Source organism: Agrilus planipennis, unplaced genomic scaffold (genome assembly GCF_000699045.2).
Source record: "Agrilus planipennis isolate EAB-ADULT unplaced genomic scaffold, Apla_2.0 scaffold318, whole genome shotgun sequence".
Lineage (NCBI taxonomy): Eukaryota > Metazoa > Arthropoda > Insecta > Coleoptera > Buprestidae > Agrilus > Agrilus planipennis.
In genome coordinates, this window is record NW_020439042.1 from 126,726 (window position 1) to 143,601 (window position 16,876).

At 32.6% G+C, this 16,876-nt stretch overlaps 2 protein-coding genes across 3 annotated transcripts in view; one reads left to right on the top strand and one right to left on the bottom strand.

Moving 5' to 3' along the window:
• The window catches only part of LOC108742359 (histone deacetylase 8), a 45,486-nt gene that overhangs the window by 24,549 nt on the left and 4,061 nt on the right, over positions 1 to 16,876 (bottom strand). The window lies entirely within an intron of this gene.
• The window catches only part of LOC108742355 (pyruvate carboxylase, mitochondrial), a 41,199-nt gene that overhangs the window by 21,730 nt on the left and 2,593 nt on the right, over positions 1 to 16,876 (top strand). Inside the window, exons 2-9 of one of the 2 annotated variants that reach the window (XM_025976821.1) lie at positions 8,097 to 8,403; positions 9,903 to 10,159; positions 10,386 to 10,480; positions 10,542 to 10,710; positions 11,052 to 11,410; positions 12,698 to 13,190; positions 14,765 to 14,800; positions 16,426 to 16,823. In XM_025976821.1, coding sequence (XP_025832606.1) covers positions 8,162 to 8,403; positions 9,903 to 10,159; positions 10,386 to 10,480; positions 10,542 to 10,710; positions 11,052 to 11,410; positions 12,698 to 13,190; positions 14,765 to 14,800; positions 16,426 to 16,823 — 2,049 coding nt within the window. In that variant the 5' untranslated portion in view covers positions 8,097 to 8,161. The remainder of the gene's footprint in view (positions 1 to 8,096; positions 8,404 to 9,902; positions 10,160 to 10,385; positions 10,481 to 10,541; positions 10,711 to 11,051; positions 11,411 to 12,697; positions 13,191 to 14,764; positions 14,801 to 16,425; positions 16,824 to 16,876) is intronic. The other variant, XM_025976822.1, reaches the window with a different exon arrangement.

A 16,876-nucleotide genomic window follows, 5' to 3' on the forward strand; every position in this document is an offset into this window, starting at 1 on the left:
ATATACAGGGTGCTTCAAAAAAATGTATACACACTTTGAACTTCCATAGAAAATTTATTTACCGTTCTACAAAGTTAAATTTCAGGAAAATAGAAAGCTGAAAGTCCAATGTAAATGAAACATAAATAACAAATGTTAATACTGTTCAAATTGGTGACCTACAGCATCAATACAATTCTGAGTACGAGTCACCACAGATTCTGTACATCGTATCAAAACGTCCAATGAGATTTCTCTACACACTGCTTGAATCTCATTCCAAAGAATTTTCTATGGAAGTTCAAAGTGTGTATACATTTTTTTGAAGCACCCTGTATATACTGAAACGTGCCAATATTTGGAGAAAAAAGTTATGATTAGCGGAAATTGTAAATTAAATAAATTAAACCGTAGCAATACATTTCTATTATTTTTACGTTCGATTGATTGAAAGAATGGTAGTTAGGTACTCCAAATGGGACGTGAATAGGTACTAATAATAGTAGAAATAATAATAACAATAGGGTTTCTGTTACAGTTATTACTGTTTGTTACAGGTTAGTCAAATGGATACTGAAAAAATAGCTATAGGGGCGCTTATCCGTCATTAGTGTTTAGTGAGAGTGCAAAAGTTGAAACCATACGTGAAGTGAAAAAGATTAAGGGGTAGTCTCAGAAACGGAAAAATTCAAAGCCGGAAGTAGGTATAGCACTTGAAGATAAGCCTCGTTCTGGAAGACCATCTACCGAGTATTTCTCAACTACCCCACTGGAAATTCGTATGAAGGAAAGTCGTCACGCCATATATGATCAACATAGGATGCATTTGAAAAATTCATGTCGGACCTGTTTCTAAGATCCATGACGGATTCGTTTCTAAAATCCATGACGGATTCGTTTCTAAAATCCATGACGGATCCGTTTCAAAGATCCCTGCTGGACCCATTCAACAGATCCATTCCCATCAAAATAATAATTTGAATAAACAAACTATTTGCTAATCAGTCATAACATTACTAATAATTATTATTAAGGTATTGTTGTTCATTGTTTGACGAACAATATTGTATACAGAATAAATCAGGTAAAAAATAAAGTTCTGCATTATGATTCAGTTCAGAACATCGGATACAATCTTGATTTAAAGATTGTACCGAAACCGTAATAGAATTTGTAGCATTAGATTATGATAAGAAATTGGTCAGATGGCTGGATTAAGGGATAGGAGACTCTACTACGATCAATTTCTGATCATAGGGTTGGATCAATAGATAGAGTACTGTGCGCTGATCAATTTCTGATCGGATGACCAGATCAAGGAATGGAGTACTGTACTCTGATCAGATCGGTGGATCAACGGATGGAGTACTCTACTTTGATCAGAAACTGATCAGATGGGTAGATCAACGGATAGAGTACTCTACTTTGAGCAGAAACTGGTCAGATGGGTGGATCAACGGATAGACTACTGTACTCTGATCAAAAACGGATCAGATGCCCGTATTACGGAAAATCTGATCCGCATCTGATCATAATCCGGGTTCTCTGAACTAATTTCCAGTCGGGTAGTACACGTAGGGTATCAGAAATTCTTCGAGATTACGAAAAATCAGTACTCCGCTACCTTATTGCTTTAGGAAAAGTTAATTCATGCTACAGAGTGATGCCCTATGGTTTGACGCCAGAACAATCAACATCGTAATATGAAGATTGGAAATGACAACGGTCCCATCCCTGGATCTCCGCTATTTAGTTTAGTTTAATTACGTTTATGATGATGATGTTAAGGTCCATTGAACATCTACCTTGTTGGCTTCGGGTCATGTTCACTGAACCTTAACAACTATCAGTATAAATTAGGATTAGTTCTCATTTAGGTTTAGTTTACTTCAGTCCCTGAAGAAGGTAACTTTGTTACCGAAAAGTGCTTCGGACAACTACAGTGTCGTGTTTTGGCGTTGGGGTTTTGAGCTATTCTGTTTGTTCTACAATCAACATCGTATAGACTTTTGTTGTTCCCTACTTGTCAATCCACAAGAACAATAGTTGGATAATGCATAGCTGACTGAACTTGTTATCAAACGTGGGCGCTTTGTACAAAAGGGTTCTAGTGAAATTATTAGGGGTTAATTTATTTCGAATTGGTCGTCCTGGCTACAGCATCACTGTCCAGCTCCATTTTGCTGAACTTGAGCGATATGCCACATAAGGATAGTGCTTCACCCCACACAGCAATAACTCGTCATAAAATCCAGGAATGAATCGACTTTATGCTTCATATGGCAGAACGTTGGCAGTAGGTCCTTCATTACAGTGGACTATATTTTAAAATTTAAATTGTGTTCCTTACTCTAATGTGTAAATTCATTTTTGATTAATAACTAGTCTCTTATTTATGAGGGTACTTATTCTCTACCATCTAATCTGGTATTATAAGTAGAATTTGAAATCAATTCCAATTCCTTATCTATTTATTTCTCTACTCCACCAATTATTTAACCCTTCCCTAGTTTTTCTAAAAAATAATTGTACTCATGTTTCTTGTAATAGTATTGTTCTCATTTGATCAACTACTGAAATACTATTATGTATTGATTACATACCCAACCAGGGGTTTTTGCAACTTGTTTACATCTGCTTACACCTTGTATTATGATTTTACACAATCTTTATAAATTCACGCAATCAGTAAATGAGTCACACTACACTATTGTTTTCTTATTAAACATTTTTTTTATTTCCTATATGTACATACATTACTTCTAATCATAAGTATATACCTGTAATTTCTTGATATGCTTAACCTTTGATTATTTTATAATTTTATAGACACTACTTTTCAGTAAAGTTCCTATTGTAGCGATATATCGGTAAAGTATTTTTGTAAGGTTTTACTGTGTTACGTATCTTTTGTTATGGTGTATCAACTTCGTCTTGTAAAATAACTTTTTAAGCAAACCGGTACCTTGACCTTAACGTTTAGTACAGCATATTCAACTTAAAAATTAAAGTAATTGTAGAGGAAGGGAAGGCAGTCAGACAAGGATGCATACTGTCACCGTTATTTTTTAATCTATACATCAAAAACGCGATCAATATCATTAAAGATAGGACAACTGTAAGGGGCAAAAAATTAATATGCTTGATATGTGAAACATGGACGGTGGACACGGCGGAAAGGAAAAGGGTAGAAGCGTTCGAAAAGTGATGTTACAGGCGAATGATGACAAAACCGTGGATAGAGAAAGTTAGAAATGAAGAGGTATTAGAAAGAATAGGAGAACAGAGGACTCTATGGAAGTCAATAAGAAATAGGCGACATAGGTTGATAGGACACCTTCTTAGTAAAGGTCTAGTCAGAGACATATTAGAGTCAGAAATAGAAGAGGAGTAGAGGTAGACCTAGATTAGATTACTGTTCGCAAATAAATAGTTAAGGATGTGAGTTGTTCTAGTTTCAGGGAAATGCGAAGATTAGCTCAGGATAGGAAAAAATTGAGGTGCGTGTGCGACCAATCTTAGGACTGACCACATTATGATGATGATGATAAGTATAATTCCCGCGCTTTAATGTGACACAAAAACTACGCGCCTAGACCTTTTCTCCCGTTGTAGCAAGTCATGCAATCATGTAGATTTGAATTTGGTGGTAGCGAAAACATAACAAGATCAGAACGATATGGTTAATGAGTCTTCATTCAGTCTCAAAGGTTTTCTATTTAAATATGAGGAAACTACTGTCTTATAAGGGTAGAAAAATAGGGAATAATATTTCTCTTTACTATCCTAACTTTTTTATTTTACGTTTGTCCATAATAGATATTTTATAAGCAAAGCTTTGAAGTCGGTTTTTATTTTTGCTAATTCGATTTATTGTGATAAGTGTAGTAATAATCTTATTCATTTGGACGTAATTATTATTAGATGACGTATGTACTTATTAATTATTCTGATTAACACAAACACGCTAATTGGTTTTACTAAACTACAAAAATTTCTACTTATTTATCTGAAAATATTACAAACATGTTAAAATAAATAAAAAAAATGTATTTATTTAAAGATATTTGTAGACAATATTCAGTAGCGAAAATTTATATTTGAAACGCAAAGTAACAAGACACAAGTTCAATAACTAAAAATAAACTAAAAACTAAAATAGCAGAATTTCACAAATGGTGCTATGTTATTTGTTGAAAGAATTAAAAATAGAGCAACTACAGCTAGCGTATAATAAATGATTGATTTTTTGTAATTTGACAGACACATAGATGGTCTTTTACTAAAATTGCAAAGGTATTTGAATGGCTTTATAATATCTTATCGTTAGATAGATACCTAAGAAGGATTTGTTTCAATAGATACGTCACTTATAACAAATTCAAAAAATTATTTCGAAGATATTATTTGGCATTAGTGATATTCTAATTTTTTAAATTAAAGACAAAATTTTTTTGCTATAAAATAATAATGCATGCAATATTTTATCAATTCATGTTTTTGAACAATTAATCTTTAGAGGCATTGTTTTACTAAAATACAGATGTCTATTATAATTCGTCAAACGGAATGGAAAATTTTTAATTGTCCCTATAGATGATATTTAACTACAATGATTCGTATTGACACAATATTGAAAATGTTTTGGAAAAGTTTGGACAAAAGTTGATTTTTACATGTAAATTGGCAAAAAACTACGCACATCATTAATAAACTTGTTCGCGTGCTCACAAGTGCGAAGAATTTTGTTTATACATAGATAATTAAATCCACGTGCACTATTTTCATGTAAATTTGTCCCTCGTTCAACTTATAAGTTTTGCTACTAGCTGAGATTGCTAGAGTTTTTACCTAAATTACTCCCGAAACATCTGTTATCGTCTGTTGTATCATGAAATTGTCTTGACACGACATTAGTGTTTTATTACATAATTATGTACACTAATTATAGTTCACAACCCATGGCACTTCTCCCAAATTAATTGGAAAAATTGTAAAATGGTATTCAGTCAAACCATTTAAATCTGTTAATGGAAAAGTTTTGATAAAGAAAAATCATTTTACTATGCGATATTTATATTTAACTAAAGGCGAGTGCAGTAATATGGTATAATTTTTACAATATAGACGTATATCATCTATATATTTTATAATTTTATTGTTTTCTATAAAAAGTTAGGCCTTGTCATATTTTTTAATAGGGGGTTAATATCAAACATTAATATGAAATTTCATTTTTAATTTTCAATCCCATTACAAACAACCTCAAGTTAATGAGGGAAAAATTTATCATTTTTTTATTTTATTTAGATCATATTTTTTAATAGTTTTTACACAATTTCAAGAAAAAGCATTTTATGAATCATTTTAATGATCATTGATAAATCATTACTACTTCAATACACCCATAAATAAAATTATTTTGATGTTGGTTCATGAAAGAAACGCTTCTCTTTGAAGTTTTGGTCTAAAAATGGAAGAAATGCTAAAAATACGGCAGCAAATTTTAGGTGGCAACTGGAATTTTGTAAGTGATAGTAAAACTTGGATCATTTTATAGCACTTTCTTTAAATATGCACCTGTAGTGTATATAAATGTTCAAAATATCACTTAGATCAGTTGAAGAACAAAATACCAAATGTTTTAATTTTTATTATGCGAAATTTTTTATATTTCTAGAAGTAGGTAGGTACATTGTACAATTCAGCCCTTCCCTTCGTGAGAAAAGAACATTGTTCTGCCATTATTAAAAATATTCATATTGTTTATTAAATAATACAAATATGGGAGAAAAAAGGTCTACATCTTCAGCGTTCTATTATATAATTAATTTGCTGTTGTCCGACTCCCTACTTACTGATTTAAAAAACCTTTTTGACTTAGTCTTGGAATATAGCAAGAAGATACAAATTTAATAGTATAAGTAAAAGAAAAGCTTTCGATAATCATTCAGTTCTAATTCTATTTTAAAATTATAATAAGCGACAGACTTAATTTTATTAATTTTATAATATACCTACATTGTGTCAATAATTATCATCATTTAAATTTTAATTTTTGTAGATACTATTTGATAAGGATAAATTAAGTGAGAATTTACAAAAAAGAAAGTAGCTTATTCAAAACCAAAAAGTGGAATTTTGGTTAATATTTTATGTGTTCTGATAAACACATTATGCTTAAAAAAATTGTGACCAATGAAATTGTGTCATTCGATTGAAAACCAATAATAATATATTTAGTCAGATAATATCACATTTGCTGCAATGAATTTTTTACGAAACCTAGTTATAAAAATCCGAAAGAGTTGTTAACTTTTAACAACTTTAAGATTATGAAACTTTCTTTAACAATATTTCAAAGAGAAAGCATTTTGTAATTCAAATTAGAAGGCGAATGAATATTTTGCAGTTGAAATGATTGTTAAAAGGATTTGAATAATAAAGAAATTGTATCAGTATTTCTCTTTAATATTCCTTTGTATTTCTTAATGTGCACTGATTTATTATTAAAATAAAGTTCATAAAGTTTTTATTGTCTCATTTCTCTATAATTTGTCGTTACAAAACTTTTCCTTTCCATAAATCGACAATGATTATTTATTACGTACACAATAAACCTAATGAAGACAAAAAGTCAGACCTTTAACGAGACAGAATTGAATGAAAGTTCAGTTTAAACTTTTACGAAAATTTTGTTTCAAACTTGGATAGTAAGTACAACGGATGATGAAAATATCGTCGATATCGAAGGGATTAGAAACGAGGATGTATTGGGAAAAGTAAGATAACAATAATGGGCGCTATGGAAGTCAGTACGAAAAAGGAGAAACATAAAGAGCTACTTAGAGACCAATTAGAAGTAGAAACAGAAAATCCCAGATTAGGAAAATGGTTACAAATAAGTAGACCGACCTAGAGATTTTCCAGTATTCGGAAAATGCAAAGATTCGCTCAGGATATGAACTAATCCTCTGCCCTCAGACAAAAACGTTTTTAAATTTATAAGAAACTTCAGTTGAGGCATTATGTATAGACGGGACAATTTTTTTTTTTTAATTCTATCTACGGTATTGTGGAAAGTTGCAAGCAACTTATATTTGAAATGCATGGAATATGAGGATAACTATTATGACGTATGACAGGACGGGCTTTTACTCCCCTACAACGGTTGAACCGACGCGATATTAGAATGAGGTTTTAGTGCTACCTAATTTATTGCACTATACATACATATGTGTACCACTACATGTTCTAGTGCTCTTTTAGTTCAGTGACTTAATCACTGGTTTTTGTCGTGAAAGGCGAAATCAAACTGTTATTCTTTGGTAAACAGAATAAATATAATAATTCTAATGAAAATAATATGTCATTTAATAAGTAACACCGAAATAAAAAAATATTTCCTAAGTGAAAACCGAATTTTAGCTCTCATATTTCCGATCATTTTGCTATAAAAATACTTTGAAATTATTAATATTACTAAAAAGACTAGCTAAACTTTCTATGAAAATAACAATTATTTTATGTTTGACAGTTTTTGAGGAATTCATAATATGTATGAATAAAAAAACATAAATATTTTAAACAAATAAAATAAATATTGCTTATTACCATAAATAAGTGCCAAAAATACATCCTCCTTTTCTCGGGAATTTGCAAGTCGAAAAATCCAAAATAATTTACGCAGTTAACACGTTTTCTAAATATTACTAGGAAAATAAAATAACATCATTAACATTATGTAGGTAACAGTTTCAATAAAAAAAACAGAAATAAATAATTATCGTCCTTACTTATTTACAATATATCTAAATACATATGAAGGGTAAAAAAATAACTATTGTACGTTTCACGCACGCTTGAGCCGTGTGACCACTCTTTCCGCATCCTTTTTAATGAACGTAAATATATATATATCTTTTTGAATTCGTACTTAATAACGTATTTATTAAAGTACAGAACCTTTAATGAATGAATGGAATTAAGGTTTGTCCCTTATTTTTTTTTCACTCATTTAATTTACTTATTCATTTATGTAAATATTTAGAGTTGATATCTGCTACAGTTTAATAACCTTTCTATTTCAAGTTTAACATTAATTTATATTGTTGCAGGTTGCTTGAAAGATACCAATTGAAAAAAAATAAGTAATCAATTTTGAAAAAAAAAAGAAAACAGAATGATTGTACGGCTAGTGTGCAGACGCAACCTTTTAAACAAGTACACATGGTATTTTTCACAAAACAATTATTATTCAACCCAGACAAATGTTAAAAAGGAAAAAATTGAATACAAGCCAATTCGAAGTGTTTTGGTCGCCAACAGAGGAGAAATAGCAGTACGTGTATTTCGAGCATGCACTGAATTGGGAATCAAATCAGTTGCCATCTATTCCAAAGAAGACAGGGCACACACTCACAGGTAAAATAAAATTGCAAATATTACAAGCGTTTGGATACGAGCATTCTTTTCATCATCATCATAAGGTCGTCAGTCCTAAGACTGGTTGGACACGTACCTCCACTCTTTCCTATCCTGAGCTAATCTTCGCATTTCCATAAAACTATAACAACCCATATCCTTAACTATCTGCGAACAGTAATTTAATCTAGGTCTACCTCTACCCCTACTAACTTTCGTTTCTGCCCCTAATATGTCTCTGACTAGATCTTCGTGCCTGAGAAGGTGTCTCGCCTATTTCTTATTGACTTCCATAAAGTCATCTGTTCTCCTACTCTTTCTAATACCTCTTCATTTCTAACCTTCTCTATCCATGGTATCCTTATTATTCGCCTGTAACACCACATTTCGAACGCTCCTAACCTTTTCTTTTCCGCCGCGCCCACTGTCCATGTTTCGAACCCGCATAGAGCCGTGCTCCAAACATACACCTTTAACAATCTTTTCCAAATTTCTAAATTAACCGTTCGCGAGCATGGAAGTTACTTTTTATTATTGAAGGCGACTCGACCCTGCACTCTCCTCTGCTTTATATCCCTACTAATCCTTCCGCCTTGACTTATCTGACTTCCTAAATACCTAAAATCGGCCACTTTTTCTAATTTTTCGTGTTCTATCTTTATATTCGCTGTTTCCCTACTTTTTCTATCCTTGCATTCTTTTACTACTTAAATTTAGTTACATATAGATAACGAGGGTATTACTAAAAACATTTATAAACCCCGAAAAAAAGTTTCTATTTATTCTGTTTGTGACCAGCATTAACATATATCCTACAACGTTCCCCCTATGGAAACATCAACTTCAGTGTTTCTCATTCGAATTCTCTGAAGGAATAAGTGTATTAGTGAGGAGAAATTTTGAGATATCGATTACTTTAGAACTCTTCAGGGTTAATTAGTGATGTGCAAAATTGATCTTTGTCTTGCAGTCTTTGTCTTGATCTTGCAGTTTCGCGAAACACCGAACGAACAAGGCCAAGATTAAAAGCAAGACCGGACGAACAAGATCAAGACTAGAACAAAGACTGAATATGCAAGACCAACACCAAAAACGCAAGACTAAGACCAAGACTATCAGCAAGAACAAGACCAAGATTAGAAGTAATTAAGCAAGACCAATACCAAGACTGAATAAGCGAGATCAATACCAAGACTAAGACAGTGTTGGTTTAGGTCTTCCTTTGTTCACCACTAGGGCTAACCTAACTCCAAAACATATGACACTAAAAATTTGATATACTTCTTGGTAACAATGTTACTTTCTTGGGACGAAAGATAAATTACCGAAAGGTACTTCTAATGTTTAGTGCCTTAGCTTTGAGATTTAAGCTATTTACTGCGTTCTGCAGAACCGCCAAAGTTTTCAGTTCGTTTGATGATCTAAAATGTTAAAATTGCTTTCTTTTTAAGGAACTATGCCCGATTTCATTATATCCTCGTTCTTTTTTAATTTTTCAGGTTAAAAGCAGACGAAAGTTATCTCGTAGGGGAAGGCCTACCACCCGTACAGGCATATTTAAGCATTCCTGATATTATTAAAATTTGTAAGGACCATCAAGTCGATGCAGTGCATCCTGGTTATGGATTTTTATCGGAAAGGGCTGATTTTGCTCAAGCGGTTGTCGACGCAGGACTTAGGTTTATTGGACCAAGTCCATTTGTTGTCCAACAGATGGGTGATAAAGTAGCTGCTAGAGAAGCTGCTGTTTCAGCAGGTAATTACTAAATTGAGAAAAAAAAACGTCGCATAAATTTTAATTGGAAGCAGACCAAATACAGACTCTTACAACTTACACTAAACATTTGATCAGCTACTGAAGAGTGGAAATACACAAACCACGAAATGGAAATGTTAAATGTCCACAGTCATTCAATTTGTATTCGATAATGAATAAATCACTTATAGTCATACGTTTAAGTTAATGTTAATTTATTGTTCAGGTGTACCGATCGTTCCTGGAACTGATGGACCTGTCACAACTACGGAAGAAGCCGTCGAATTTTGTACGAAACATGGATTACCTGTGATATTCAAGGTATTACATGCAAATGACAATACTGAAGTGAAAATGTCTTTTTTATGCAATTTTTATTTAGGCAGCGTATGGTGGTGGTGGAAGGGGAATGCGTGTGGTGAGAAAAATGGAAGAAGTGGAAGAAAATTTCAATAGAGCTTCTTCGGAAGCGAAGAGTGCTTTTGGAAATGGAGCTATGTTTATCGAAAAGTTTATTGAAAGACCCAGGCACATTGAGGTACAATTATTAGGTAATGGATTTCAAGAGTTTTTCTTATTTGGTTAGGTTAGGTTTGGTTAACTTCTGATAGGTCGCTATTTTCATATTTTGTATATTATGAGTACTTCCAAAGTGGCTTATAGTTCAATTAACTTTTTGGATTTAGAACAATCCTCAGATGCTTTCAATGACTTACTATTTTCTCAAATATTGATGAATGTTACCCTAATATAAATTCCAAAAATTGAAATAAGAAATTTTCAAAGGACGACTTTGGATATGTTTACAATACCATGAGAAAAAAACATGTCAAATTTTTGTGAGAACAGGAAAAATAGCGTAAATGCTTTAATTTCTACGTGCTCCTTTTAGGTGATAAGGGTGGAAACGTCGTCCATTTATACGAAAGAGATTGTTCTGTCCAAAGAAGGCACCAGAAAGTAGTTGAAATCGCTCCAGCTCCGCGTCTTGATCCAAGTGTTAGAGACAAAATGACCGAATGCGCCGTCAAATTGGCAAGACACGTTGGTTACGAAAATGCCGGAACTGTCGAATTCCTTTGTGACGAAACCGGAAATTTTTACTTTATTGAAGTCAACGCGAGATTGCAAGTGGAACATACAGTCACAGAGGAAATTACTGGGGTTGATTTGGTCCAATCCCAAATAAGGATCGCCGAAGGCTTGACCTTGCCAGAACTAGGACTGACACAAGACAAAATTAAACCTGATGTAAGTAGAACGAGACACTTTAATTAACTTGGCCATACTTTATTAAAAATCAATGTCTACTTAACACAATTACAGGAGTATGTTTTCAAAGATAAGAGTATTCGTACGTATAACTTAGGTGTTTAAATGATTCTAAAAATTTTACGTCAACAAATTCTCGTAAAAACTGATAAAATAAAATTAGAATACAATCCCACAAAATACCCACAATTTTTCTGAATTACATAGTTTTTCGTAAAATTTTTAAACCATGAGTCAAAGTCAAAGAGTATACAGGGTGAGTCACTAAAACCGAATTGGACTGTAATATACGTACAGTTCTATACATTATGTCTGATCAGTATTCCAGAATATTTAAATGGTAGCATCTGGAGACGGTGTAGAGTGCATCTCGTTATAGCGCCACAACGTAAGAGGTGTAAAAAGTATGCATAAAAATAGCCCAGTTGCCAGTTTAACACCCGTGTTATCGCCCTTCGTTATCGCAAACGTCAAGAGACGAAACCGTACCTATTCGTGACCTTCGTAACAACTGATACACAGACAGGTCGATTGGACGTAGCCTGTACTCCGTAGTTACTATTTGATTGCCAAAGTTAATGCTATTACTACAAAACATAAAAATAAGTTGGGTGCGGAAATATTAAACAAAATTGGGTAATTGGGGCTTTCGATAAGGTCACTACCCTCATGTTCATGTATATCACTAAGTGGTGCGAAATGGCTCATTCTATTTCTTTTTCATTTATCTTCTTTTCCCTTAATTTTTTCGTTGTGTAAGAAATAATAATATTCCACAATCCGCACACAAACGCTTCACTCTTTCATTACTTTACCCAACCTAACCTAACCATAAACGTCTAAAGAGGGTCTCCTGTGTTATCTACTACTTTGTATCACAGTGTAGGGATTGTCTCCTTACTAATATCAACTAATGAGAATGAAATACAATATATTTTCCATTTTTTAAGTAAATTCACACTTACCATCAATCAATACGTCCAGTTAAAGTAACAATTATAATTGCCAATGCCCATTTACAAATAAAAATCTGAAATATATAGTAAGATAGACTCATGGAAGTTGTAGACAACTTAAATAATTTGTCATTTGAACTGAAGAAGAATAGAAATGATTCCAAGGACTCGCGGGTTTCAAATAATTATGATACGATACTTTTCAAAATATTCGTAGTTTTCTTTTTATATACTATATAATTCATACTTATTGTCTAAGTAAAAGAAAAATGTAAACAAAAAAAGACAAAAATCCAATAATTTTTGACAGGGATTCGCTATTCAATGTCGTGTAACGACAGAGGATCCAGCCAAAAACTTTCAGCCTGACACTGGAAGAATCGAAGTATTTAGATCTGGAGAAGGTATGGGCATCCGTTTAGATGGAGCTTCAGCTTTTGCAGGTGCCATCATATCCCCATATTACGATTCCTTGTTGGTCAAAGTGATCGCTCACGCAAAAGATCTTCAAGCTTCTTGTTCCAAAATGACCCGAGCTCTTAAAGAGTTTAGAGTTCGTGGAGTTAAGACGAATATTCCGTTTTTATTAAACGTACTGGAAAATCAGAAGTTTTTGCACGGAATCGTTGACACTTATTTTATTGATGAGAATCCTGAATTGTTTACTTTCAAACCAACTCAAAACAGAGCTCAAAAATTGCTTAATTACCTCGGTGCCGTTTTGGTTAATGGACCACAAACGCCACTCGGTACGAAACTTAAACCTGCCGAAATACAACCTCACGTTCCTTCCGTGTCTCTAGGTAAGTTTTTACTTTATGTTTTTAATATTAAACACTCTTTAAAACACAGGTAATAAAATACCAAACTTAATGAATTTTAGAGCTTTTTATGTAGCGTGATATTTCACTTGCGAAGCTTTTTTCATGTTGTATGTAGGTGTAGATACAAATTTAAAAAGAAGCACTGAAAGAAATAGCATTTGTGTTATGTGTTGTACATATGCTAAAAGTAGATTACAGGTATATTTCGTTTTTAATTACGTAAATTAGAAACGTCTCCAAATAATCGAGAAAAAGCACCACACACAGTTATGGTAAGTTCATTCCTAACAATAAAATAAGTTTATATACATGTATTTTTGCAAACCTCCAAATTTATATGAAGAAATCTTTTGAATTATTTAAACAGTAAATGATACCTCTTTAATAATTCTTAAATTTGGAAGCATTTGAATTTCTTAGGTCAATTTTATTTAGTACTTATCCTATTTACTACTGTTCAACTTAATATGTTTTTCTTAATCTGCATTTCATAAATTACTAAAATAACTTTTGCTTATCAATTAACTATAATTATTTTTCATTGCAGTACTGCAAGAATTTTCCGGTCATCTTGGCAGTGGTCTTTTCGACGTTATTACTGACGTTTCGCCTGCAACTACACCAGGTATTTTCAAAGATTGGTCGCTGAAAATCTAGATCGAAGTGTTCGCCGGGGTTCTTCATTGGTAAGTGATGACGTCTATGACGTGTTGACATTTATATCCACTCGTCTGTGAAGAGGAGGGCGCTTCCATTGGTTCTCGTTGCATTCAGTAACCAACTGGAACGTCAGCAGTAAGAATCAATGGATACCACCCTCACCGACGAATTGATATAAACGGCAACACATTTCATACGTCATCACTTACCAACCAAGAGCGTCGGTGAACACTTCGGCCTACATTCGTATCTATCAATCTTTGAAAATGCGAAACGTCAGGAGTAATATGCAAAAGACCATAGCTAATGAGCCCAAAAACTTATACATTACTGAATACGTGGGGCGTCAAAGCCTAACACATTAACTTAACGCTCTGAATTCTTCCAAAAATAAGTTAGTTTGTAAAAAGTATTGACACCAGTTTCAATTTCAAAATATTTACTTTTGATAGATATTTTTACTTGTTTGCATAGCAAAATATTTTTTAAAACGTTTGAAAGTAGTATATAGTTCAGTAAAATAAAATAAACACACTGATTGTATATACCTATTATACATGTAGCTTTTTAGTATTTGTGTATTTAAAAATAGAATTGTGTGTAAAGTAGAAGCGAAACGCACATACAGATTACATTAAATGTTAGGACATTTTTTTTTGAATAATTGCTCATTCGTGTTTTCATTTTAATGAAAATTCATGGGAAATCTTTTGGATTTCTATAAGTAAACTACAATGTTATAACAGAAAATTGAAAGAAGAACTAGAAACTAACAATTCTGCTGTTTTTTGTGTTTAATGAGTTTATTATTGACAGTTTCAGTATGTTTTTTCTTATTACTTACAATTTTCTTTGCATGGTTTTAATAATTATTTTGCAATTTCCTTCTACAGAGTATCTCGCCGAGAGGAAAGGGAAAGCTGGGTCAAGTAAATAATTTTTATTTGCTTTATTTTTGCTTTTTGTTTAATTTTTGCTTTGGCTATGTTCATTTTAGGAAAATCTTAAACAAAAATAATTGGATTATTTAGAGATTTGTTTTTAAATATTCTAGAAAAAAATAATTATTAATGAATAATTACGAAATTTGCCGTTCATAAAGCTTAAAAAAGTTTCATTTACTTAATTGTTTTCAATTTATAATAAATTATATAAAATTTTTATTCGTAAACTCTGATTAATATGCATGTCCGGTGATTTGGTCCCGCCATTTTTAAAAAAGTTGTGCTCAAATGGCGCACTAATAGATATAATTCAACTCACCTTTTTTATATTTTTTAAAAAATGACTGGACTAAGTTACTGGACATTTGATATGCTTAAACCAAATTGTGTTAAACTATGTGGTAAGTTTGTTGTACTGGGTTGGTTCAACGAAAACAAATAACACATGTTATTTTTTGTACTTATTATTTTTTATACAATTTAACTAGAAGTGTTACTAATCGTCGTGACTCACGACTTTAATTAAATTGTAGTAAAATTATCTAGTTTTTAGTCAAGAAACTTATCATTTAAAAGTAAAAGTTGAAAATCATACTCCTAATAATTTTGTTGCTAATAGTTGTAATTTTTTTGTTGACAAACTGACTTTGGTCCTACTTATACGTCACGTCTGATTGAACCGTGACTTAACTGTTCCTTACTGCATTAATAGTGTCTGCTATTATATGTAATGTACGTGACTGTGTCTAAACCGAGACTTGTCCATGACTTGGCTGAAGTATGAATCGAGTTTTACAGAGCCTGAAGAATTTATAAGGTATGATCGATCGTAAGTATCGGTCAAGTCACAGATAAGTCACAATCTTCTCATGATTTAACTGTGAAATGACCGTAGTATGAATACTACTGTATTAAACGTATGCTATAACTGGATTATGACTTAACCGATATTATGACTCGGCCAAGTCACAGTCTATTCATCAAGATTTGACTGGGCCGTGAAATGACTGTCGTATGAATATTGCTGTAAGAAAAGTATGTTATAAAATTGTACTTGACTGTAACTGGATTGTGACTTTACCGATATTATGACTCATCCAAGTCACGGTTTCATCAAGATTTGACTGGACCGTGAAATGAATTGAGTATGAATACTGCTGTAAGAAACGTATGATATAAAATTTTATTTGACTGTAACCGCGCCGTGACTTGACTGATATTATAATTCGGTTCAGTCTTAGTCTGATCAAAATTTGACTGGACCGCGAAATGGCCGTAGTATGAATACTGCCGAATGAAGCGTATGCTATAAAATTTTACTTGACTGTAACTGGATTGTGACCGATATTATGACTCGGCCAAGTCATGGTCTAGTCACGGTCCATCAAGATTTGACTGGACCGTGAAATGACCGTAGTATGAATACTGCCATAAGAAACGTATGCGATAAAATTTTGACTTTCTTCCATCTTCAATAAGCATCGTTGGTAAATAAATTTACTTTTTATGGTGTTTGTTGTTGTACAATGTTAGTTAAAGTTTGAACCAACCTGTAAACTGAGTGTAATTATATTAATAATAGAACTTAACTTAGTTTTTTTAAAACGTAGAATCAGACCCACCTAAGGGATTCCGTCAAATATACAAAGAACAAGGTCCTGAAGCTTTCGCCAAGGCGATAAGAAATCACAAAGGCTTGCTACTTATGGACACAACATTCCGGGATGCTCACCAATCTTTGTTAGCTACGAGAGTTAGAACTCACGACTTATTGAAAATATCGCCTTATGTCACTCATAAGTTTAATAAGTTATATTCGATGGAAAATTGGGGAGGAGCGACATTTGACGTAGCTCTCCGTTTTCTTCACGAATGCCCTTGGGAAAGACTGGAGGAAATGAGAAAGCGTATTCCTAACATTCCATTTCAAATGTTATTGAGAGGAGCCAATGCTGTGGGATACACGAATTATCCCGACAACGTTGTTTATAAGTTCTGTGAACTTGCCGTAAGTGACTCTTATTTAAATAATTTGACTTTTCAAAAATTCAATTCAAAAAC